At 37.0% G+C, this 27,993-nt stretch overlaps 2 protein-coding genes across 2 annotated transcripts; one reads left to right on the top strand and one right to left on the bottom strand.

Annotated features, from left to right (window-relative positions):
* Positions 1 to 44: 44 nt before the first annotated feature.
* On the bottom strand, positions 45 to 8,185 carry LOC127865839 (60S ribosomal protein L3-like). The gene is made up of 8 exons (XM_052405872.1): positions 8,048 to 8,185; positions 7,713 to 7,905; positions 3,612 to 3,780; positions 3,093 to 3,228; positions 2,732 to 2,918; positions 1,151 to 1,509; positions 413 to 532; positions 45 to 163 (listed from the first exon to the last, which is right to left on the bottom strand). Exons 1-8 carry the CDS (start codon positions 8,048 to 8,050, stop codon positions 119 to 121), a joined length of 1,212 nt encoding a protein of 403 aa, XP_052261832.1. The 5' UTR covers positions 8,051 to 8,185; the 3' UTR covers positions 45 to 118.
* A 59-nt stretch (positions 8,186 to 8,244) lies between these two features.
* On the top strand, positions 8,245 to 27,993 carry LOC127865852 (NADH dehydrogenase [ubiquinone] 1 beta subcomplex subunit 10-like). The gene is made up of 4 exons (XM_052405891.1): positions 8,245 to 8,429; positions 16,276 to 16,417; positions 17,885 to 18,024; positions 27,489 to 27,993. The coding sequence occupies exons 1-4, from the start codon at positions 8,333 to 8,335 to the stop codon at positions 27,605 to 27,607; spliced, it is 498 nt and encodes a 165-aa protein (XP_052261851.1). The 5' UTR covers positions 8,245 to 8,332; the 3' UTR covers positions 27,608 to 27,993.

The raw sequence follows: 27,993 nt of genomic DNA, 5'->3' as shown, positions 1-27,993 counted from the left end.
CTACAAATGTCAATATATTAATAGAATTAAGACAAAACAAAAAATGGCAATCTGCTTCTTTTTATTATTTGACAGCCTTGACAACTCAATTTGAACTTGACTGGAATAGGCTGGTTGTCTAAGCTGGAACCTCGGTCTTGGCAGCATCCTTCTTGAGGGGACCCTACAAAACAGAACAGTCCAAACTAATATTATGCAATTAAAAACTGAACACAAAACTCATTTAGAGAACTATTCTTTATCCAACAATGGTATATTATCCTGCATAAATGTGTGCATACTAATAGAATGATCTAACTCCACAAAACATTAAGTTCTTAACAAAAGTAACGCATGACAGTCTAGACCGATACATTGCCCGAGTCACAAGTATTCTATTCACACTATTTTGTAAAGCACAAAATAATTTTACCATGAAGTTCTTCTTTTCCTCAATGGTCTGGAAGCGTCCGTGACCCCACTTGCTGGAGGTGTCGATGAACTTGAGTGTGATCTTCTCCATCTGCCTCTTCCTGTGGGAGGCCAGCAGAGACTGAAACAAAACACTAGAATTATTATGGAACACACTGGGCAACATTAAATGTACCATGTAGTTGTTTGACAAATCATCAGAAGGAAGGCAGCATGGGGTTCTCATCAACCATGTTGTCAGGTGTCTCTGGCAAGAGACAAACCATGTGTTTCATCATATACCTATTTTATATTTCAAGTTTACTAAGAACTTCAAACTTGTATTTAATTTGCTAACAAAGTACCTGAACAACGGTTAGACATCACAATGTGATGTTGCAAGTGTTGTAAGGTTGTTTGTGATTATGATTCTCATCACTTTTTCAAAATACCTATAAAATATCTGTTATTGTCTGCTTAAAAAAATGAATTGTTTGTATAATAACAATTATCATAATTGTTTATTATTCATACTTAAATAATTCTTGTAGCATTATTTGAAACTGACTTATCACTGTTAAGTCCAACTACATGTATTGTTAACCGATGCTTTTTTCATCAATTTACCGGGATATTTTACAATCTGATACCCATTTCAATATTCATTTGAGCAACATAATTTTTGAAATCTAGAAAACACAAAAAAAATATTGCCTGCTTGTTTCAAGCAACTGGTAAATAACACCTAATGTGAACTCACCTTCCTTAAAGTTAAAATCCTCTTCTTGGGCCCAACACAGCATCCCTTGATCATGAGGAAGTCGTTCTTGACTTCTCCATAGTGTGGGAAGCCACCAAGAGGGGTAATGGTCTTGTCAGTTGGGTCATACTCCGTGGCAGCATTGTTCTTGATCAGCTTGCCATCCTTCTGGTGGATACCCTCTCCGATCCTGTAGATCTTCTTGTTGATCTCAGTTCGGTGGAAGTAGCCCTTCTGACCAGCTCTGGCCACTGTGAACTTCACACGACTGGGATGCCAGGCTCCAATACAGGCAACCTTACGCAGACCCTTGTGCGTCTTCCTGGGCAGCTTCTTGCAGTGCCACCTGGAGGTAACACCTGAAACACAGGGTCATCTCACATAAAGAATACGGTAATTTATCAAACACACCATTCCCAAGTTTGTGCTGCATTGCTAATTTCTAACAAGGTAAATGACAAACACAAATGCTGGTTTCCTAATTTATGAGAAAAAGTCAAATTGAAAGGCAATTCAAATTAAGTAAAGGGAGGATGGGAGAACAATGGATGATGGTAATACCCAAATAAAGTATCAATTATGAAAGGGATGTTTGTCCTAGCCTATTATGTGAAAAGTTTTCTTAGGTCCTCTCAACCTTCAATGCATAACAGGGCCCTCAATCTATTAAATCTCGGCGGCCGTACCCCACCTGAAAAGTATACTTTTTCCCCTAAAAAAATTTTTTTTTTTTTTTAAATAGAAAGATGTGTCTCATGATTATTATATCTAAATTCTATTTCAATTTAATGTGATACACTGAGAAAAAAGATATTGCCTTAGTTCTTTTGTATTTGAGACCGTTTCCATAAATAATAAAGTATTTTTTACAGCTTTAAAGCTTTTTTTTACAATAGACAACTCAAAAAAAGTTTATCAATTACAGAATAATGATTGATTTAATATAGAATAGCTTAAATTCTTCCTTTGTCATGTTTAAATGCTACAATTTTCAATCGACCAGTATTGACCAATAATGACCAGTAATGACCAGTATTGACCGGTTTTAACCGGGTATTGACCGCCGGGTTAAAATTGTGGGTTTTAATAGCTTAAGACATTATTGGCAACATGTCTGTTTAATTTATATTATCAATATTGTTTAATTAAGCATGGAATATACATCAAAATTGGGGGTAATGTTCAATCGACCAGTATTGACCAGTAATGACCACTTTGGGAGTATTGACCGGGGCGGTTTTAACCCGTAAAAACCGCCGGTTAAAACCAGGGCCAGTTGATTGGTGCCAACCCTGCAATTGGACAAGGAAAATCGCTGAATAGTGTCACAGCAGTTATCAGTAGGAAGGCAGCATGGTTACGTAATCATAGTAGTCATTTGTCCCCTGGCAGGGGGACATACCATGCGTTTCATCATTCAACATGCTGAGGACACCATACAAGCTTCATGTATTAAATGCATACAGCTACCAGTATGCAGGTCACTTCTGCTAATATGAACGAGTAATATTAACAAGGAAAAATTGTTTTTAGAGCATACTGTAATTTTCCTATGATGTAAAAGAACAATCAACGTCATACCTTTGAATCCCTTTCCCTTGGTGATACCAATGATGTCAATGTTCTCATCCTGGGAGAATACATTCTTCACAGGGATGGGTTTCTCCATGTTTGCTCGGATGAAGTCCACCTTCTCAGAGATGGTGCCACCATTTACCTGGATCTCCATGATGTTAGCCTTCTTCTGACGCTTTTTCAGCATCTTGGTCTGTTTAAATGTAAAGTGGATGAATTGCATCAGAAAACCTATAATATCAACATATAAAGCCTTGAAATCAAAGTCTTGTTAATAAGCAGCTTAACAAAAGTTATTTGCCAATTATACGTTTAAAGCTGCATAACCATGTCAAGCAAGTAGAATTAGACAACAGCATAATGTTACCTGGGTATGGACAATAGCCCGGACTACTTTGCAGTACTTCTTGATCTTGTTGAAGTCTCGCTCAATTTCCTTCTTGCCAGCCTCATCATTCCACTTCTGGCTGGCCTTCTTGAATGCCTTCTTCTTGGAGCGGTACCTTGATTAGGGACAAGGATATGCCAATTCTCATCATGTTTGAACATGAGAGGAGAAACTGACATACATGGCTCTTCATACCGAAGTATGATTAGGCAGTAGCTGCCAAGAGGAGCCAATGAACAACACGCTCGTCAGTCGTAATGACCGGAGGAGCATACACATGGAAACCTCACTGACAAGTGAAGCCAGTTGGAGGTATATACAAGGACATTGAATCCTGAAACTAATAACACACTGGCAGAATTAAGAACTAATGTAAAATAATAACTTACAAATTCAGATTTAAGCAACATGAAGTGGGCACATATCATAACCTATAAAATTAAGATTGCTGTACAATTATTTCCATGTGAATTTTATGTACAAAAGTTATCAAGTTACCAGTTCTTGTAGAACCTCCTAGTGCATTCTTCGCTTAAATGCTCAGCAAAAATGGTCTTGAAGGTCCTCAGTCCATGTGGTGTTTCAATGTACCCAACACAGCCAACAACCATAATTGGTGGAGTCTCAATAATGGTGACAGCTTCAACAACTTCCTTTTTGTTGGACTCTAAAATTAAAGAGTGTTTTTAAAAGAGAACCTTGATGGTGCAATGAGTAGTGTCTTTGTTGGAAAATGTGTTAAGAAAAACAAAACAAAATTCCTTTTCAGGGCTTTTTTCCTTCTGTGAGAATTGCCGTTGTAATTTTTTTGGGAAATTCGAGACTCAAATTTTCACCATTTCAAAAAGTTTGCGACTAATTTTTTCAAAATTTTAAACAGTTCGCAACTCATTTTTTCACAAAGTGGGGTGCCAAGGTCGCTTCACAAAAACAGGAAAAACAATGCCCCCTATTGCGCCGCTTTGATACGTTTTACCTTTGACCTTGACCTTCCACCACTCAGAATGTGCAGCTCCACGAGATACACATGCATGCCAAATATCAAGTTGTGAGCATTTTTCGAAACCTAAATGCAAAGTGTGACGAAGGACAGACGGACTACAATCACTATATGCCCTCCTTCAAAACTGCTTTTGAACAAAGCCAGCCTAAACAAGATTTTTTTAGAATTGAGTAGGTGTTTTGTTAAGATAAGTGGCCATTGCAGTGCTTTCCACAGGATTTTTGTCAGGCGCCCCGGGGCTGATAGTGGTGGTTCGGGAAGGGTGTCCCTTGCCGACATTGATTTTTTATAATTTAATGTGTCAATTGACGTTCTGTGGTGCGTTATAACTAAAAAAAAAACGCTTCAAAAGACGTTATTTGGTGCAATATGACTTTTCAAGAAAATCCCTCGGTCATTTAAAAATATATATATACAGTACACTCCACGCGTTTTCCCCAATTTCCCTCCATACTCCGCGGGTTTCGACCTGGAGGGAGATTAAGAAAATCCCGCTTTACGCGGTGTTAGCATGATTTTGGACGCGGCGGTTAACGATCGGCAAAACTGATAAGCCAACGCGGCGGCCCTCAGCGTTGGCAACGCGGGGGGAAACTCCGCGTTTTACGAGATAACGATCAATTTAATTTTGTTTGACTTCCTGATTTTCAAATAAAATTACATTTATTACAAGTACATACATGTACATGTAGTATAATATTTACAATTAAAGAAAACAACCAAGATAGATCGATCCTGACGTGGTTGTAGAAGTAGTTGTTGTTGTATAGAAAACTCATAGATTTACGACACACAAAACGTCGTCTTTTAACTAATACTAACCAATTAATATAAACACAGTTTGCAACATTGTTTTTATTTTGATAATTTAATCCAAAGTTTTCATGTTAGCAGGTGATTTTCTATACTGAACATGTATACAAATGATTTGGAAATTTTACGGAACATTTATTCTTGTGTCATATGTGTTATGATTTAAATAATAGTTTGTCAAATGTATTAAAAAACCTTATTTTTATACGTATTAACTTTCTATACAATTATCTTTTTTATACATGCACTTCAGTATTTAAACAATTTATTATAACAATGTTTTTATTTTTTGGCATGCCCAGTAGCACACTGCTAACGCGGCGTTGCGCGGCGATCACTGATTAGAACGGAAAGTGTCTCAGCGATTTTCCTCCTTTATAAAGTACCGGTAAACGGTACTTTGCCAATCGAGCGAAAATTCGCAAATTCCCAATCGGCATCTGAAAAAATCCCAATTGGCGTCCGAATTTTTTCTCAAAACGATCAAAAGTTTTGTAACAAAACCCAACTTTCGGCTAGCGAACAAAGAAAATAGTATAGCTGTGTGTAACCACGCGCTCAATTAATTTCGGGTTTTATTATTCAGCGCGTGCAATCAATAGAGTCGTTACTGTTTCCGTTTTTCTTGTCAGGCAGCCAGCGTAGTGTTTTACGTCGGTTTGTAACCTTGCCTCTGTGGAAAGGGTGTTCAGTCTAAAGAACAATGTTTGCACGACCAATCGGAACAGTCTATCACAGGACACATTGACAGCACTAATGATGCTGTGCAGATAGGGATGCCAGCAACTGATAGATGATCAAACATCAAAGATTGTTGAAATTTTCAAAAAAATGAAAGACAGAGACATTGCAGAGAATTACATACGTGGCGTAACGCCGAGCGTTTTATCAAGTTCACCTCGCTTTTCCAACGCCACGTGAACACTCGCTAGCAGAAAAAAAACGCGGAGGGAGCGCGTTTTTTGGGGAAACGCGTGGAGTGTACTGTATATTGTTTGTTTTTAAACTTTCCCGCATAGGTAGTAAAATCCCGACTCGAACCATTCCCAAATACATCTGTTCAACCCGACTATTACTGTATACTTACTACTTTTCAAGTTTCTATTTATTACCCGATAATCCTGTTTTTATAAATCACTTTCTGGTAAATATTTATCATAAAAGCTCTCAATTATTTCTTTAACACAAACCTTGCCATTGTTCTAAAGTGTAAAATAAATTTTAAGTGACTTTTTATAGATTTGATGAAATATTGCCTTTGAACATATGTCAATCCCCCGAAGTGTTGTGTGCTTGTTAAATCGCTCAATAGTGAATACACGCACGCTTTCTATGCAAATGCCGCGACGTTGTACATGCTGCATAATTTTCGCGCTATTTTTAATTAAGAAAAATTTGCACTGCTAATTTCAAGCAACAATATTTCATCGTTGCAGTAACATTTACATTCGGAAGTGTGTTTCGGATTTAAAACGGGTTGACATCGACTTACGGGAATGGGTTTTGGATTACAAATTTAATTATTCCCATTTGAGATTTTAACAAATATTAACAGTTGCATTATGAATTCAACGATAATTTGTTTAAACACTTTACGAGTCAAATAAATAATTTTACGGAATTATGCACGATATACACGTGACGTTGTCCATGAGGATTACGGCCGGTTGCCATCATCAGTCTTCTAAATACCTGGCAAAGATTTCTGTGGCAATTACATGTACGTCACGAGTCGTATGCATGATTTAACTGCAGGTATTGCCTGCCTACTGCTGTCCCTCATACAAAGCGTGCACTCCATTGGCCAATATTGAATGATTTTCTAATACAGCGACGCTCCGTCTTTAGCTGGGTAAAGCGACAATGGATTGTTAATCGACTTCCAAAATTTTCGGCGAAGTCAATATCGCTTTGATCTTAAAATGCAATAACTGTCAGAATACACTGATCAGAAAATTTCAGGCGCCCCGCGGACTCCGATTTCGAAATTCAAGCACCCCGCTGAGGGACCGATAAAATTGCCTGTGGAAAGCTCTGCATTGTACAGAATGTTGCCATTAAAAACAGACGACAAATTAAGTGTTAGAATTCCCTGGTGCTTGTCAGCCAGTGTTTTTATTCAGTTTAGGGGGAAAGGGGTCGGGTCCCCTGAGGAAGGAAGGGGGAAATTCACGCTTTTCAAATTTCAATGCTAAGCAAGTAACAGTATAAAATCAAGTTTTAACACTATAATTCAACATACATAAAGAAAAAAGCATTATTCCAACTCTTTTTTTTTTCCATCAACATGTTATGTGTATGTTCAAAGATCAACATTTCTTGGCTTTTCTGTGAATTATTTAAATGAGGTATTGATTAAAATTGAATTACACTTCTGAGAGGTGAATTTTTCAAATATTTGGGGGAAAAATATATACTCTGGAGATGTGGGAATGGAGCTGAATATTTCATCCTAAAACACTGTCAGCAGATTTTCCGCAACTGGCGTACATTTAATTACAGCTTAAAACACTCTCGTTCTCATAACTTATGTTCCAAACATTTAGCAGTTTTGTGTTGGACAGGAAGATCAATGGTCGGCAAATAACAATCTGACTTCTGTCGTTATGAATATAAAACTGAAGATTTTTTTCTAACGTTTTTTAAAGCATTTTAAGCATGCACTGTAAAAACAGGCAATGTTTAGATCCAAAAAAATACACTTGTCTGATGTGAATCTTCCCTCGTATTCAAACGTTGCGAAACATAAATGAACGAGTAAAACGTGCATTCTGAAAACTTACTGGACCCGGGTCTGTCTACTTCACGAAGAATGTGCGTCATTCCAGCTTTAAAGCCCAAATAGGCTGTCAAATGGGGTGGCACTGATGGGTTGTCTTTGGGAAAGGCCTTCACTTTCCCCCTATGCCTCCTTGATCGCTTCTTGGGCAGAAATCCTTTCGAGCCATGCCGAGGAGCAGAGAATTTCCTGTGCGACTGAATAAAATAAGCTTCTATATTATTTAAACATACATCATAACAAGCTTTTGTTACAAAACAATATGAAACCGACATAAAATTAAGAAGGATGTCTCGGATATATAAAGTCAATGCCAGAGCGTTAACACACACGTCTTACCATTTTGACGGCCGAATGCAAAAGAGAACTCACGTGACAATTTTTTACGACAAGCCAAAGTGAAGAATAGATCTACTTATTTTGTATGGGCAATTTTAAATTTAAGATATAATATATACGCGATATAAAACGCATTTTATATATGAATATTAGTGTTTTTAGATGTGTTGGATTATTATTATTTTGCAGCAATAGATTATAACAATTTGCGGTACATTGTCCGACCTTGACTGTATCTGTCCGCACAATATCTGTTGGTATACTGGAATACGTCGGCTCGTCAAAATGGCAGCTGACGACGACAGGCCAGATCAAATAAACACTAATTTGCTACCATCTGCACAGTTTAATAAACTTGAACGCGTTGCTAATACCTTTAGAGGTAATACTAATGTTTAGCTTGATTGACATTGCTTTAGCTATACATGCCTCTGCTGGCTCTGGTCACTATTCAACAAACCCCCCATCGTCCCGTTTCAAATTAGAAACGCCAATTTTTGACTTAACTTTACTTTTTACATACCGCCAAAATTGCTTCGGTTCACTTTTAGCTTTAAGCGAAATAGTCCGTTCATAGTTTTTCTTACTCTTCTTCACACATTCATTGGCCGCATTTCTCACCACTTTATATGTTCCAAAGTCTGCCGTCCTTTTAGTAGCCATATATTTATTCCAGGCATGACGCTTCCCCTTAATAAATCTCAATGAATCCTGTGTCATCCACAACGGTTTCTTCATGTGTCCTGATTTTGGTTTAAACTTTGGAACAAACTTTTCCACACTAGCTCTGAATTTGCAAACAAAAGACTCCCACATGCTGTTAGCATCGCTGTGTTGGAAATATTCCTGCCAGTTTGTTGTTTCCCACTCTTCCGTAAAGCGTATTAAATCACATTTCCTGTATTGATAGGAACTAGCTCCAGTACATATTATTTTGAAATCACATAAAAAGTCAAATAGTAATGTTACATGATCACTGCATCCAAGGGATGGTAGATATTCTAAGTTCACTATGTCATTCTCATCTTTAGATAAAATTAGGTCAAGTATGTTCTTGCTCTGATCATTTCTACATCTTGTGAATTGGTTTACATGTTGAAACAAAAAGTTATCTCTTAAGCACTCAATAAATAAGCTTTCATGATGATCCTCTCCATGTGTGGTGGTGTACGTGTCCCAATCAATGTCCTTCATATTAAAGTCTCCCGTAATTAATAAATTCTAACATTACTACGCTATAAAATAATTACAGACACAACAAAAATGAGTGAACAAACCAGTTTAATTGCATTTTAAAATCTTACTTCAACTGAAATAATCCAAAATTATGCCTATTCCCTGCATTTTCGGTACTTTTGAATAACTCTTCATTAAACTTGCTCATAAATTGCAGACCACTGCGCTAGTGTAAATAAAACACTTACATGTATTTGATTAATTTTACAGATTTTTTTTTTACTTTTTCAAGATTCCCAGAAAATGTTGCATGGAACAATCTGTGCGCGCATATTGCGAAAATAGGTGACGTGACGATATACACACGTTCATGGGTCAACCCTGTCCCAATAAGATGATAATTTTATCATTTCTTTTAAAAGTAACATATGTGCCGAAATTGTATTTGAACAAATTGCGAACGTTGTTTTTTGCAATTCTTGAGCACCTTTTTGTGCCATTGTTGCACCTTTTTGTGCCATTGTTGCTCAAAAGAAGGTCCACCGATAAAACAGAAACTTGTTGATTTGTAAGTAGAAGTTATAAAAAAGAAAGTTAAATTAATCTTTCAGTTTCTATAAATTTATTCAGTGAATCAAATTTTCAGAGTTTTGTTGACCTCATGCCTATTGCAATCGAGTACTCATGCTTTTTAGATGTGACGTCTCGACACAAGGTAAACAACGTGCATAGTGTATGTAATTTGGGGTATGCATGGCACTATCGGCTTTGTGTGGATAAACATGCTGTAAATAAACAATTATTGCGGCATTTTTGTATTAATTCAGAATTTTTTTTATTTGTTTCCTTAACCGCTCTACTCGAGGTAATTGGAGGAATTGTTTATTCACAGCGCATTTACCGTAGGTTTCCACGTATAGCGCGCAGTTTTTTACCTCCAAAAATCAAATTAAAAAGCTGATGCGCGTTATACATTGATACAACGCTATCCTGGCTGCTAAATTGGTAAAAATATGTTGTGTAATCGTAAATAATCAAAATGGCCGCCATGTTTTTTTTCCAGAAAACCACCACCCTATAATCTTACTGACTGAGGGGCCATTGTCGAAACAACCAGAAGTCGCTACTGGTAGGTATGAACGCTGTAGAAGAAGTTTTGTCAAAATAAATTTGTTTGAATAAACTTGCGGACATTTCTTTGTTTGTGTTTTAACACTTCCTTTTCGATGAATTCCGATGGGGATTGTTGTCGAGAGCAGGCAAAGGTAGGTGCGAACGAGGTCTTTTTACAGGTAACGGAAGGTGTGAAAGGGGATCATTTTGCACTTCGTAATTGGCAGATGATATTGAGTAATATGTGCCACGACTTGTGACAATATGCAATTGCATTTTGTGTGTATAAATATTCAACGTTCAACTGTGGTTATTCAAACAAATTTACCGGTAATGCCCATGTTTCCCCGAGGAAAAATCACACGATGTACACTAATTCTTATTTTCTCACGTTTTTCACGAAATGCACGTGGACTGTTAATCTTTTGCTAGAAAATTATAAAATTGTCAGAAAAGTATAGTGCTATGCAACCCCTGCTCCTAATCATAATGACGCTTCCTATTTTGAATGCTTAATTAAGCTTTCCAATGCCCCGGATTATTGGACTGTGTAATAGTAAAATGGCGGCCATTTTTGGTCCGATTTGGTGGTTTTATTGTCTTGAAATATTTTTTTCTCCATTTTTGCATTTAAAAAACAGCCTGCGCGCTATACACGGGTGCGCGCTATACATGGAAACCTACGGTAACTACTCAAAGCCGATAGTCCATTCTCACTGAAAAAACATTTACTACTTGTGTTGGTGTCCTTGTGTCAAAGGGTGAGAAAATTGTGCAGCCAGTCCGGGATTCCGACCGGGGACACCTCGCTAACAGGGCAAGTGCGCTACCAACTGAGCTAACTGGGCTGCCACACAACTTTTCCCCTAACATGACTAAGTTCATACTGTGAAAATAGTACCATGATTTCGCAGGGAAAAAGGAGAGTACTCAATTGCAATAGGAATTAGGCCAACTAAACTTAACAATTTTGATTCACTGAACATATTTTATATACACTTAAACAGTAATTAAACTTTTTAATAACTTCTATTTACAATTCAAGAAGTTCCCAGGGCTCTCGCAGGGTTAAAATTTCCTGTCGCCTCCCATTTTAATATTTTTTTCACCACTATTAACATAATTATATAAGCCATTTTGTAAAATTTCTTAAATCATTGTCGTCAATGCGATATAAAATGCATCTATTCTTTGTTTTAAGATTAAAAACAAATATGCCACTAGTCCTTACTGTCCAGTTTTAACCCTTGTCCACTTAGAAGCAATTTATGTGAAAACGGCTATTTGCAAACAGCATAAAACCAGAACAGCCTGCAAGTACCTCGCACGCTTTTATGCTGTTTGGTGCTCATCAGTATCTTATTGTTAGAATTGAATCCTTGAAAACTTGAATCTAATAATAAAGGTCTTTAATTAAATTTAACTTTCTAAGGGACTACAAATGAGTCAAAATATGTTTCTAAGTGATAAAGACTTAATATATGTTCATAATACAATAAATATACACTGTAACTCCAATATAACCTACACACCTGCGTTGTTGTAATGGCATTATAAATAAGTTAAATGCTCATATATTGCCATGTTGTGTTGTACATGATTGTGTAATAGCATCATTTGCCAAAGCACCTCATTACACCATGCCCATCATCATTAATCAGAAACAACTCACATTTGGCAGTTTGGTGGAAACATAAACACATATAAAAAACACTTAAATGTAAATGTTTTTTTTTTTTATTTAACTGAATTTAATTAATATATTTAACCATTGACCTGCCATGTATGTAATAAGTGATAAGCCTCATTGCTGCTGAATAAATTTATATAATACAGGCTAAAATGGGTGGCTGATTTCAACATGCTGCATTTCAATTATTATTAGACATGAGTAAATTAAAACCTAAAATTGTATTGTTTGTCATTGATTGTAAATTATGATGGTACTTGGGAGCCCCGAGTTCCTGTTTTATTGGTTTTTCTTCTTTTGAGAAACATGGGCACATTAAAGTACTAAAGAATTTTATAAACATGTGTGTATTTCAAAGTTAATGAAGTCCTTTCCATGCCAGAGGCTACATTATGTGTAGACCTGGAGTTTGCCCCAGCACTCCTACCTAATTAATTTACTAGACTCACACAAGTTGGGAGAAATTTCTAATTATAGCTGCAATTTTCAGCTATTTCCTTGTTACTGAAAGATTTTTTCAATTTTTATGTGGTCTGGTGTTGTGGTGGGGAGGGGGGGCCTGAATACCGGGAGGAAACCCCACCTGCCGGGTATGGTGACCATCAACCAAACTCACATGCTTCCATAAACGGGAATTGAACCCGGGTCACCTAGGTGAGAAGTGAGTGTACCAACCAATACACTAGCCAAACAGCCATTTCATAAACACAAACAATCGCCATTTGTTAGCTCATCTATTTTTTGAAAAAAAAATATGAGCTATTGTCATCACCTTGGCGTCGGCGTTGGCGTCCGGTTAAGTTTTGCGTTTAGGTCCACTTTTCTCAGAAAGTATCAATGCTATTGCATTCAAACTTGGTACACTTACTTACTATCATGAGAGGACTGGGCAGGCAAATTAAGATAACTCTGGCGTGCAATTTGACAGAATTATGTGCCCTTTTTATACTTAGAAAATTGAACATTTTTGTTAAGTTTTGCGTTTAGGTCCACTTTTCTCAGAAAGTATCAATGCTATTGCATTCAAACTTGGTACACTTACTAACTATCATGAGGGGACTATCCATGCAAAGTTAGATAACTCTGGCATGCATTTTTACAGAATTATGTGCCCTTTTTATACTTAGAAAATTGAAAATTTTGGTTAAGTTTTGTGTTTAGGTCCATTTTATTCCGTAAGTATCAAAGCTTTTGCTTTCATACTTGCAACACTTACTAACTATCATAAGGGGACTGTGCAGGCAAAGTAATGTAACTCTGACTGGCATTTTGACAGAATTATGGGCCCTTTTTATACTTAGAAAATTGAAAATTTTGGTTAAGTTTTGCATTTAGGTCCACTTTTCTCAGAAAGTATCAATACTATTGCATTCAAACTTGGTACACTTACTTACTATCATGAGGGGACTGGGCAGGCAAAGATAGATAACTCTGGCATGCATTTTTACAGAATTATGTGCCCTTTTTATACTTAGAAAATTGAAAATTTTGGTTAAGTTTTGTGTTTAGGTCCATTTTATTCCGTAAGTATCAAAGCTATTGCTTTCATACTTGCAACACTTACTAACTATCATAAGGGGACTGTGCAGGCAAAGTAATGTAACTCTGACTGGCATTTTGACAGAATTATGGGCCCTTTTTATACTTAGCAAATAGAAAATTTTGGTTAAGTTTTGCATTTAGGTCCACTTTTCTCAGAAAGTATCAATACTATTGCATTCAAACTTGGTACACTTACTTACTATCATGAGGGGACTGGGCAGGCAAAGATAGATAACTCTGGCATGCATTTTTACAGAATTATGTGCCCTTTTTATACTTAGAAAATTGAAAATTTTGGTTAAGTTTTGTGTTTAGGTCCATTTTATTCCGTAAGTATCAAAGCTATTGCTTTCATACTTGCAACACTTACTAACTATCATAAGGGGACTGTGCAGGCAAAGTAATGTAACTCTGACTGGCATTTTGACAGAATTATGGGCCCTTTTTATACTTAGAAAATTGAAAATTTTGTTAAGTTTTGTGTTTAGGTCCACTTTATTCCTACAGTATCAAAGCTATTGCTTTCATACTTGCAACACTTATTAACTATCATAAGGGGACTGTGCAGGCAAAGTTATGTAACTCTGACTGGCATTTGGACGGAATTATGGGCCCTTTATACCTTAGAAAATTGAAAATTTGGTAAAGTTTTGTGTTTTGGTCCACTTTACCCCTAAAGTATCATAGATATTGCTTTCATACTTGGAACACTCGCAAACTATCATAAGCGTACAGTAAAAGGACAAGTTGCATAACTCTGGTTGTCATTTTTATGGAATTATGGCCCTTTTTTTACTTAGTAACTTTGAATATATGGTTAAATTTTGTGTTTTGATCCACTTTACTTCTTAACTATCAAGGCTATTGCTTTCAAACGTCAAATACTTTCATGCTATCATGAGGTTACTGTATCTGGCAAGTTGAATTTTACCTTGACCTTTGAATGACCTTGACTCTCAAGGTCAAATTATTAAATTTTGCTAAAATTGCCATAACTTCTTTATTTATGATTAGATTTGATTGATACTTTGACAAAACTACTCTTACCTGACATACCACAATAGACTCCACCCAAACCATCCCCCGTACCCTCCCCCCCCCCCCCCCCCCCCCCCCCCGAATCACCCTCCCCCTATTTTTTTTTTTTTTTTAAAGATCATCTCACAAATGACCACCCCATCCACAAACTTTGAAACGGTTAAAAACACAAATATTTATTTTATTATTTTATGTTTGAAATACCGTCCAACCATCGCATCCAAGAATCCCAACCCACCCCCCTCTCCCCCCACCCGAATCCCCCTCCCCTAATTTTTTTTTTTTTTTTGTCAGGGCCCCTTCACAAAATCAGGAGCAAAGCCCTGTAGTTATATATATATTGTTAGATGTCATTGAAGTAATATCAAGATAAAATAAAAATAACACACTTCTTTCTTAAAGAGTAAATACATTTGAATTGGGGAATGTTTTTTAAAGTGGGGGAAAAAATTACCCTTTTGTTTTGGAAATGGGTCCGTTTAACAGAAGGAAAAGGCCTGATATCACCTGAAGCGATGTGTGCGGACAGTTCTTATGCTAGATTTGTTTTGCAACATTTTTTGAAAATCGCGAGAAACTGAAAGTTTTTTTAATGAAATCAAATAAATGAAAGTGTTGTGTTTACATTAGTGCAGCCATTTTGCTTCACTAAGCAATTCATGTGGAAATTTAATGAAGAGTACCAATAAAATAAATGAAATGTGGATAAATTAGGATTATTTGAAGTAAGATTTTGGAATGCAATTATTCCTGTTTTTTCCTCGATCTGGTCGTGTTTGTATTTATTTTCAAGTGTAGTAAGGTTAGTGAAACAAAATACAATGAGCTAAAGCATGTGACAACATCACGAGAGTTTAGTTCTTTATTTAAACTAAATCATTGATATTAGGAACGGCTCGGTGCTAGGTCACTGTACAATATCCAATCAAAATGAAGTCCCAGTCATAATGATTTGAACATGGTTACACTGTGAAAAAGGATACTGATTCTGTCACATCTTATCTTCAACCGCAAAAATAAGTCTTCTTCATGATTTTTTTGTATTTAAATTTTAAGGGATTTTTAACTAAATTAAGCTCAAGTCATGTTAACAGTTCACAGAGGATTGGTAAATGACTAGTTCACAGTAAAATGATTTTAGTCAGTATAGGCTTTGAGGAGCTCAGTAAATTGATTTTGAATAGGTATTTCATACAGAAATTGCATACATGAAATGATGTTTTATGGCTAAATGTGTTTAGATACGGCAGTACCTTAAACAATAAACAATATATAACATTTTGATGATTGTTGTTCATAATTAATATTTTTCATATAACAAAAATACTTATAATTTTACTTTGGTAAAAGTTGTGTTTGCAATCGTAAACAGCATACCCATCTTTTGGTGCTTAATTGTGAATGGAACCTTTTCCAGTGACCCTAATAGTCCATTGTTTGATTCCGCCACTGCCATATATCTAACTACCCATCCAAATAAGTAATTTAAAAAAGCAAGACCTTTTTTGTTGTTGTGATCAATACATATATGATTCATTAACAACACAGAAAGTATGTATTTATCAGGAGGTAATTTTAGGTATAAACCTTTTTGTCTATACCTACCCTTACAAGTTAATAGTACAGTCCTCGAAATGTGGCCTCATTTGTTTTGTTTGTTATCTTTTAGAGACCTTTGTGCTGCCATTCAGGCAGACTCCTCGCCCAGTGTACTATCACAGGAAGTTTGCCCGTGTGCCAACCATAGACCAGTGTGACATAAGCGATGAAGTCTGCAAGTATGAGGCAACTGAGCAGCATGAGAGAGACAAGTAGGCACTGTTATATTATAACAATGTTATAAATTACAACACCCCACATTATACCCCCCTCTCACCCCCACCCCCCACCCACCCCCAATTTTTTTTTTTTAAACATCTTATAAATTACCACACACCACATTTTACCCCCCTCTCACTCCCCCTACTCCCCCACCCCCCCCCACCTCCCCCCCAAAAAAAAAAATTATTTTTTTTAAACATCTTATAAATTACCACACCCCACATTATAATTTTTTTTTTTTATAACATCTTATAAATTACCACACACCACATTTTACCCCCCTCTCACTCCCCCTACTCCCCCCCCCCCCCCCCTTCCCCCCAAAAAATATTTTTTTTTTAAACATCTTATAAATTACCACACCCCACATTATACCCCCCCTCTCACTCCCCCCTTGATCATGACTGGCAGATGACCCCTATTGATTTTCAGGTCACTAGGTCAAAGGTCAAGGTCACAGTGACTCGAAATAGTACAATGGTTTCCGGATGATAACTTACATTAGGTCAAAGGTCAAGGTCACAGTGACAAAAAACGTATTCATACAATGGCGGCCACTACAACTGACAGCCCATATGGGGGGCATGCATGTTTTACAAACAGCCCTTGTTTTTTTATGGGAATGGACTTGGAATTTAGCCCAAAATTTGACCATAAAACAATAACATTGGCACATATGCACATGACTTGTGACATATATCTGGAGCGTCAATATCAGGGCAAGGTTAAAGTTTTCGTGTCAGCTAGTATGTCAGAATTTGCTAGAAAGATTTCACTCAAATTTGAAACACTTTAAACACTGTCAAACATATTAAAATGAAACCATGGGCACAGTTTGGTGACTCATGTTGAATATTTGTCAAATTAAGGGGCAATCTTACACTTAGAAATGAACATATGCACCTTGTATGCATGTTTTTCTTAAAGCTAGTTTCTCATAAATTGCATGAGAAATTTCATTCTAAGTAATAACATGTATTCTCCATATAGAAATTGCTAATTCATACATTAATTTATACATCAATTCATTCATTGATACTTTTTCTCCAGGCCTAGCTTACCTTTGTGTTGCAAATGATGTTTGTTAGGGTCAAGGTCATGTTAATTAAATACCGGTATAGATTTTTTTTGTGCTGAATAATACAAGAACCTAAAGAATTAACTATTGTAATGACAATAAATATATCAATATATAATGTCTAGTTTTGGTGAGGGTTTCATGTGGCAATCTTGAGGACAAGGACAGAGTCTTTGTTCTAAAAATAAAGAACATTGATTTCCCTTAGTAACGCAAAAACTTAATTATCTATTGTTATGCAACTACCTAGAGGTTATGAATATGTTGAGAATAAGATCATGGGATGCAAGTCAAGGGTTAAAAACCTGTGGTAAATGAGATCAAAATATTGTATAGACATAACAGTTGAACACACATCCATTGAAATGTATGTTTCTAGGAAGGTGGACATGTTCAAGATCAAGATATTGCGCAAGCGGCTGACTCACTGTAACTGGTACTGGGGCGCAAACAAGTATGAGAAGTGCCAGACTGAGCGGGAGCAGTATCAGGACAGCGCAGTCAACTACCATCTCAGATGTAAGTCATAGTTTACTACCATCTCAGATGTAAGTCATAGTTAACTACTGTCTCAGATGTAAGTCACTGTCAACTACCATCTCAGATGTAAGTCACAGTCAACTGCCATCTCAGATGTAAGTCACAGTCAACTACCATCTCAGATGTAAGTCACTGTCATCTACCATCTCAGATGTAAGTCACAGTCAACTGCCATCTCAGATGTAAGTCACAGTCGACTGCCATCTCAGATGTAAGTCACAGTCAACAATCATCTCAGATGTAAGTCACAGTCAACTACTATCTCAGATGTAAGTCAGTCAACTACTATCTCAGATGTAAGTCACAGTCAACTGCCATCTCAGACGTAAGTCACAGTCAAGTTCCATCTCAGATGTAAGTCACAATCATCTACCATCTCAGATGTAAGTCATAGTCAATTACCATCTCAGATGTAAGTCACAGTCATCTACTATCTCAGATGTAAGTCACTGTCAACTACTATCTCAGATGTAAGTCACTGTCAACTACCATCTCAGATGTAAGTCATAGTCAATTACCATCTCAGATGTAAGTCACAGTCAACTATCATCTCAGATGTAAGTCACAGACAACTACTATCTCAGATGTAAGTCACTGTCAACTACCATCTCAGATGTAAGTCACAGTCAACTACCATCTCAGATGTAAGTCACAGTCAACTACCATCTCAGATGTAAGTCACGGTCAACTACCATCTCAGATGTAAGTCACTGTCAACTACTATCTCAGATGTAAATCACTGTCAACTATCGACTCAGATGTAAGTCACAGTCAACTACCATCTCAGATGTAAGTCACAGTCAACTACCATCTCAGATGTAAGTCACGGTCAACTACCATCTCAGATGTAAGTCACTGTCAACTACCATCTCAGATGTAAATCACTGTCAACTATCGTCTCAGATGTAAGTCACAGTCAACTACCATCTCAGATGTCAACTACCATCTCAGATGTAAGTCACAGTCAACTACCATCTCAGATGTAAGTCACAGTCAACTACATCCCAGATGTAAGTCACAATCAACTACCATCTTATATGTAAGTCATAGTCAACTAACATTTCTGATCTAAGTCACAAACAAATACCATCTCAGATGTAAGTCACAGTCAACTACCATCTCAGATGTAAGTCACAGTCAACTACCATCTCAGATGTAAGTCACTGTCAACTACTATCTCAGATGTAACTCACTGTCAACTACTATCTCAGATGTAAGTCATAGTCAATTACAATCTCAGATGTAAGTCAGTCAACTTCTATCTCAGATGTAAGTCACAGTCAACTACCATATCAGATGATAGTCACAGTCATCTATCATCTCAGATGTAAGTCACAGTCAACTACCATCTCAGATGTAAGTCACAGTCAACTACTATATCAGATGTAAGACACCATTAACTACCATCTCAGATGTAAGTCATGGTCAACTACCATCTCAGATGTAAGTCACTGTCAACTACTATCTCATATGTAAGTCACAGTCAACTGCCATCTCAGATGTAAGTCACAGTCAACTACCATCTCAGATGTAAGTCACTGTCAACTATCATCTCAGATGTAAGTCACTGTCAACTACTATCTCAGATGTAAGTCACTGTCAACTATCATCTCAGATGTAAGTCACTATCAACTACCATCTCAGATGTAAGTCACAGTCAACTACCATCTCAGATGTAAGTCACAGTCAACTACCATCTCAGATGTAAGTCACAATCAACTACCATCTTATATGTAAGTCATAGTCAACTAACATCTCTGATCTAAGTCACAGACAAATACCATCTCAGATGTAAGTCACTGTCAACTACTATCTCAGATGTAAATCACAGTCAACTATCATCTCAGATGTAAGTCACAGTCAACTATCATCTCAGATGTAAGTCACAGTCAACTATCATCTCAGATGTAAGTCACAGTCAACTATCATCTTAGATGTAAGTCACAATCAACTACCATCTCAGATGTAAGTCACAGTCAACTACTATATCAGATGTAAGTCACAGTCAACTTCCATCTCAGATGTAAGTCACAGTCAACTATCATCTCAGATGTAAGTCACAGTCAACTACTATATCAGATGTAAGTCACAGTCAACTTTCATCTCAGATGTAAGTCACAGAGTCAGTCAACTACCATCACATATGTAAGTCAGAGTTAACTGTCATCTCAGATGTAAGTCACAGTCAACTACTATATCAGATGTAAGTCACAGTCAACTATCCTCTCAGATGTAAGTCACTGTCAACTACCATCTCAGATGTAAGTCATGGTCAACTACCATCTCAGATGTAAGTCACTGTCAACTACTATCTCAAATGTAAGTCACAGTCAACTGCCATCTCAGATGTAAATCACAGTCAACTACCATCTCAGATGTAAGTCACTGTCAACTATCATCTCAGATGTAAGTCACTGTCAACTACTATCTCAGATGTAAGTCACTGTCAACTATCATCTCAGATGTAAGTCACTATCAACTACCATCTCAGATGTAAGTCACAGTCAACTACCATCTCAGATGTAAGTCACAGTCAACTACCATCTCAGATGTAAGTCACAATCAACTACCATCTTATATGTAAGTCATAGTCAACTAACATCTCTGATCTAAGTCACAGACAAATACCATCTCAGATGTAAGTCACTGTCAACTACTATCTCAGATGTAAATCACAGTCAACTATCATCTCAGATGTAAGTCACAGTCAACTATCATCTCAGATGTAAGTCACAGTCAACTATCATCTCAGATATAAGTCATAGTCAACTATCATCTTAGATGTAAGTCACAGTCAACTACCATCTCAGATGTAAGTCACAGTCAACTACTATATCAGATATAAGTCACAGTCAACTTCCATCTCAGATGTAAGTCACAGTCAACTATCATCTCAAATGTAAGTCACAGTCAACTACTATATCAGATGTAAGTCACAGTCAACTTTCATCTCAGATGTAAGTCACAGAGTCAGTCAACTACCATCACATATGTAAGTCAGAGTTAACTGTCATCTCAGATGTAAGTCACAGTCAACTACTATATCAGATGTAAGTCACAGTCAACTATCCTCTCAGATGTAAGTCACTGTCAACTACCATCTCAGATGTAAGCCATAGTCAACTAACATCTCAGATGTAAGTCATAGTCAACTACCATCTCAGATGTAAGTCACAGTCAACTACCATCTCAGATGTAAGTCATAGTCAACTACCATCTCAGATGTTGGCCACAGTCAACTACCATCTCAGATGTAAGTCATATTCAACTACCATCTCAGATGTAAGTCACAGTCAACTACCATATCAGATGTATGTCACAGTCAACTATGATCTCAGATGTAAGTCACAGTTGTTGTGACAGTCAACTATCATCTCAGATGTAAGTCACAGTCAACTACCAGCTCAGATGTAAGTCACAGACTCTCAGATGTAAGTCAAAGTCAACTACCATCTCAGATGTAAGACACAGTCAACTGTGGACTATGTCAACTATGACTTACATTTGAGGTATTCTCAAAGGAGAAGGTTCCTTATGACCATGGGTCTTTTGTCCTCAAAGGTGAAGGTTCCTTAGTGACCCAGGGTCCTTTGTCTATAGAGGTGAAGGTTCCTTAGTGACCCTGGGTTCTGTGTCCACAGAGGTGAAGGTTCCTTAGTGACACTGGCTCCTGTCTCCTCAAAGGTGAAGGTTACTTAGTGATCCTGTGTATTTTGTCCTCAAAGGTGAAGGTTCCTTAGTGACCCTGGGTCCTTTGTCTATAGAGGTGAAGGTTCATTAGTGACCCTGGGTTCTGTGTCCACAGAGGTGAAGGTTCCTTAGTGACCCTTGGTCTTTTTTCCTCAAAGGTGAAGGTTCCTTAGTGACCCTGGGTCCTTTGTCCACAGAGTTGAAGTTTCCTTAGAGACCATTGGTCATTTGCCCACAGAGGTGAAGGTTCCTTTATTACCCTGGGTCAAGTGTTCATAAAGGTAAAGGTTTCTAAGTGAACCTGGGTCCTGTGTCCACAAGTGTTAAGGTTCCTTAGTGACAATGTGACCTTTTTCTTAAAAGGTGAAGGTTCCATAATAACCCTGGGTCCTTTGTTGGTTCCTTCGTCACCCTTTATCATTTGTCCTAAAAGGTAAATGTTCCTTAGTGACCCTGGGTCCTGTGTTTACAGATGTGAAGGTTCCTTAGTGACCCTTGGTCCTTTGTTCACAGAGGTGAAGGTTTCTTAGTGACCCTGGGTCCTGTGTCCATATAGGTGAAAGTTCCTTAGTGATCCTGAGTCAAGTGTTCATATAGGTGAAGGTTAGTTAGTGACCCGGGGTCATGTGTCTCAAAATTGAAGGTTCGTTAGTGACCCTGGGTCTTTTGTCATCAAAGGTTAAGGTTCCTTAGTGGTTCCGGGTCCTGTGTCCTCAAAGGTGAAGGTTTCTTAGTGACCCTGGGTCCTTTTTCCATACAGGCAAAGGTTCTTTAGTGACCCTGGGCCCTGTGACATCAAAGGTCAAAAGGTCAAAGTTTCTTGGTGACCTTTGGCTCTGTGTTCACATAGGTGAAGGTTCCTTAGAACCGCCTTTAAGCAAATTTATGTTAACAAGACATCATTAAAACAGAAAATACTAGTGCATTTGAAACTGTCATGTTCAGAATGTACTTTCAAATACCCCTTGTTAGTCAAGGGAAAAAGCTTTTCATTTAAAAATAATTAAATTTGTTGGCTATATAAAATTACAGTCGAAACTGACCTAACAGTCACTTGAGAATAATGGTCAATTGCAGACAACTGTCAATCTGGATTCCCCCCTCCCCAACGAAAATCACTATATTGCACTTGAGAATAACGGTCAGTTGTCCATAACAGCCAACGGACAGTATATTTCACTCCGAAAGTCATGTTTGAACTGAAAACAACGGTCATGGGTCAGTTGTTTAGTCGCAAAAATTAAGAACACAAACAAAACAGGTGCATGTTACAATAAGAATGTGTATAAAAAAGCAATTATTGGCTTCATTCATAACAACTAAGCATGAGGGCGTGACAAAGTCAATAGATCTTTATAGCTGATAAGTTGTTAAAAACAGCACTAAGCTGGCAAGTGTTGTTATGAGAAGGCAATAAAAGGATAAGTGATCGCCTGTTCAGGACTAAAACTACATTTAATTGCAACTTTAATAACAAACTAACTATTTTTTAACAAGATTGTGGCATATTTTTCTTTGAATTAAAACAATACATTTATACCGTACTTTCGGTTTATGACAGCGAATCTGCTTTTATATTTGATCAGACGTGACGTCAATGACATGTGACAATCTTTACCTTAAAATACATCCCAATGAATATAATGAACTCTCTGATTTACTGAATGAACGAGATGCATGAGTAAACAACAATTATATTGTTGATGAAATCATAGATTCAGTTTAAAAATAGTTATGAAATTAAATCAATTTATAAGACATTATTCCGTATTATTTCATAGAAATTATTTATGATATTATGCTTAGGCCTAGTTATCGGCAATGAGCCTTTGTTAAACACTGCGTGCTAACGACTAGGTTGGGTAACGACGTGGCAATACTACAAACTGCCAACCATCTAAAAAGTGGTGATCCAAGAATAGTGGTCACTCGTCGAGAATGGTTACTTTGGTTATTTCCCTTGACTGACCCCTGTTATCAGTTTTGACTGTACAAACATGATGTAAAAATACATTCAATCTATCTTATTGATGCTAAACACGTAAAACACTGATACAAATGCAAGCAAAAGATAGGAGCTTCAAGTTTATGGACAATTGCACTAAATATCAACCACCTGTGGACCCAAAAAAAAAAAAAATTGTGGAAAACTTCTAATTTATCAATAATATACTGAACTATTAGCTTGTATATTGGGTATCAGTTGAATATGAATTGATAAGTCCCCTACCGGTTTCGCTAGAAGGGACTAGAGGTTTATACACAGTTCATCCGTTTGTCTTTCCACCAGAACAAATAAAATATACATTTTGGTCGCTCAAAAAGTCATATAAATAGGCATTTGCAAAAAAAAACTCCCAGGTCCCTTAGTAAGTCTATTAGGGCGCTGAAATGTCATTATGTTTAATAATGAAGTAGTAATTTTAGTATCCATTTGTAGAAATGTGTGATTGTAAAATCTGAATCCTTCCATAACTCAAAAAGTTCAAAAAGCTAGGATGATAAAACTCAGTATTTTGATGATGGGCTGTATGCATAATATTAATGATATTTCAGTTTTTCTTACGGCAAACATTTTTGCTTCTTTTACTACATAAATAATTAAAACTGAAGTATGGATCCTACCTCAAAAAGTACTTTAGAGGGCTGATGAAACTAAGCTTGTGCATAAATGGCCATATGTGGAATATGCACATTTTTAGCTCATCTATTTTTTGAAAAAAAAATATGAGCTATTGTCATCACCTTGGCGTCGGCGTTGGCGTCGGCGTCCGGTTAAGTTTTGCGTTTAGGTCCACTTTTCTCAGAAAGTATCAATGCTATTGCATTCAAACTTGGTACACTTACTTACTATCATGAGGGGACTGGGCAGGCAAAGTTAGATAACTCTGGCGTGCATTTTGACAGAATTATGTGCCCTTTTTATACTTAGAAAATTGAAAATTTTGGTTAAGTTTTGCGTTTAGGTCCACTTTTTTCAGAAAGTATCAATGCTATTGCATTCAAACTTGGTACACTTACTTACTATGATGAGAGGACTGGGCAGGCAAAGTTAGATAACTCTGGCCTGCATTTTGACAGAATTATGTGCCCTTTTTATACTTTGGTTAAGTTTTGTGTTAAGGTCCACTTTATTCCTAAAGTATCAAAGCTATTGCTTTCATACTTGCAACACTTACTTACTTTCATAAGGGGACTGTGCAGGCAAAGTTATGTAACTCTAACTGGTATTTTGACAGAATTATTGCCCCTTTATACTTGAAAAATTGAAAATTTTGTTAAGTTTTGTGTTTTGGTCCACTTTACTCCTAAAGTATCATAGCTATTGTTTTCAGGCTTGGAACACTCACTAACTATCATAAGGGGACTGTACAGGACAAGTTGCATAACTCTAGTTGGCATTTTGACAGAATTATGGCCCTTTTTTGTCTTAGTAACTTTGAATATGCTAAATTTTGTGTTTAGACCCACTTTACTTCTAAAGTATCAAGGCTATTGCTTTCAAACTTTAAATACTGTTATGCTATCATGAGGGTACTGTACCTGTCAAGTTGATTTGACCTTGACCTTTGAATGACCTTTACTCTCAAGGTCAGATTATTACATTTTTCTAAAATTGCCTAAAACTTCTTTATTTATGATCAGATTTGATTCATTCTTGGACAAAACAACCCTTACCTTACACACCACAATAGACTCCACCCAAACCATTCCCCACGCCCTCCCCCAGAATCCCCCCCCCTTTCATTTTTTTCTTCCATTTTTAGCTCACCTGAGCACAATGTGCTCATGGTGAGCGTTTGTGATCGTCTTTTGTCCATCGTCAGTTGTGCGCCATCAACATTAGCCTTGTTAACTCTCTAGAGGCCACATTTATTGTCCAATCTTAATGAAATTTGGTCATACATTGGTCTCAATGATATCTTGGATGAGTTTGACAATGGTAAAATTTGCGTGAAAAACATGGCTGCCAAGAGGCGGGGCATTTTTCCTTATGGCTATATATAGATATAGTAAAATCTTGTTAACACTCTAGAGGCCCTTTTTATACTAAGAAAATTGACAATTTTGGTTAAGTTTTGTGTTTAGGTCCATTTTATTCCTTAAGTATCAAAGCTATTTCTTTCATACTTGCAACACTTTCTAACTATCATAAGGGGACTGTGCAGGCAAAGTAATGTAACTCTGACTGGCCTTTTTGTCAGAATTATGTGCCCTTTTTATACTTAAAAAATTGAAAATTTTGTTTAGTTTTGTGTTTAGGTCCACTTCATTCCTACAGTATCAAAGCTATTGCTTTCATACTTGCAACACATATTAACTATCATAAGGGGACTGTGCAGGCAAAGTAATGTAACTCTGACTGGCATTTGGACGGAATTATGGGCCCTTTATACTTAGAAAATTGAAAATTTGGTTAAGTTTTGTGTTTTGGTCCACTTTACTCCTAAAGTATCATAGATATTGCTTTCATACTTGAAACACTCGCAAACTATCATAAGGGTACAGTAAAAGGACAAGTTGCATAACTCTGGTTGTCATTTTTACGAAATTATGGCCCTTTTTTGACTTAGTAACTTTAAATATATGGTTAAATTTTGTGTTTCGATCCACTTTACTTCTTAAGTATAAAGGCTATTGCTTTCAAACTTCAAATACTTTCATGCTATCATGAGGTTACTGTACCTGGCAAGTTGAATTTTACCTTGACCTTTGAATGACCTTGACTCTCAAGGTCAAATTATTAAATTTTGCTAAAATTTCCATAACTTCTTTATTTATGATTAGATTTGATTGATACTTTGACAAAACTACTCTTACCTGACATACCACAATAGACTCCACCCAAACCATCCCCCGTGCCCTCCCCCCCCCCTCCCCCCCCCCACCCCCCATTTTTTTTTTTTTTTTTTTTTTTTTTTTTTAAGATCATCTCACAAATGACCACCACACCCTCACACTATGCCCCCCCCCCCCACCCCCCCCCCCAATTTTTTTTTTGAAACTTAAAAAACACAAAAATTTATTTTTATTATTTTATGTTTGAAATACCGTCCAACCATCGCACCCAAGAATCCCCCCCACCCCCCCCTCCCCCCCTCCCTAATTTTTTTTTTTTTAAGATCATCTCACAAATTACCACCACACCCTCACACTATACCCCCCCCCCCCCCACCCCCCCACCCCAATTTTTTTTTTTTAAACGGTTAAAAAAAACAAAAATTTATTTTTATTATTTAATGTTTGAAATACCGTCCACCCTTCGCACCCAAGAATCCTCCCCCACCCCACCCCCCCCACCCACGATTTTATTTTAATTTTTTTTTTTTCGCATTTTTGGAAAATAATGTAATAAATGTCCATCCACACCCTTACACTATACACCCCTCTTCACACCACCCCTCCCTCCTTTGTGATTGAAAATGAGAGTCCTTTCACCTTTAAAAAGAAAATAGATGAGCGGTCTGCACCCGCAAGGCGGTGCTCTTGTCAAATTTGTGTTTGCTATGGTTACGGAAATAATTGGAAATGTAATTCTTTATCCTGGGATAATTCAACAAAATTTAAACTAAGTGAGGCACATCTTATAAACTTTTTTTTTGTGAAAACAATCTGACTACAGAAATATGGTAGTGGACTTCTGCTGTTTTGTCTGTGACAAAGCTCATGTTTATTGCGCTTGTTCATTAAATGATCCATTGTATTTCAAACTACCAGCAATGTTTGTAACACCTGATTGTGCAATTCTTCAGATGGAGAATTGGGTCGCACCTCTGAGCTGTATGAGTACTACATGAAGCAGAAGCACCGTATGATCTGGCTAAGAAGAAGACAAGAGGCAGGGGATGCAACTGCTGCATACACAGATTAACACATGCTGTGGATAGATAACTCTGTAACCTTTACCCACTCAGAAGCAAAGCGAAAATGTGCTATATGCAACCAGCATAAAACCAGAACAGCCTGCAAGTAACTTGCAGTATGTTCAGGTTTTATGCTGTTTGCTGCTCATCATTATCTTCAGTGGAAATTAAGCCTGAAAATGCGTATCTGAGGGATAAAGGGTTAGCTAAAACATTAGGGAAATCATAAAGGGTTAGCTAAAACATTAGGGAAATCATTTTCTATCTTATAAGATTATTCAGCCAGTAGAACTAGTGTGCATTTTGATGGCTCAAGTTAAGAATTCTTTGAAATGTTGTGATGTGATGTTACTTTGTAGTAAGTTATTCCTTGCTGAATAAATGTGGAAATAAA

The sequence above is a fragment of the Dreissena polymorpha genome, chromosome 2 (assembly GCF_020536995.1).
Source record: "Dreissena polymorpha isolate Duluth1 chromosome 2, UMN_Dpol_1.0, whole genome shotgun sequence".
NCBI lineage: Eukaryota > Metazoa > Mollusca > Bivalvia > Myida > Dreissenidae > Dreissena > Dreissena polymorpha.
This window is presented reverse-complemented; position numbering and strand designations above follow the sequence as displayed.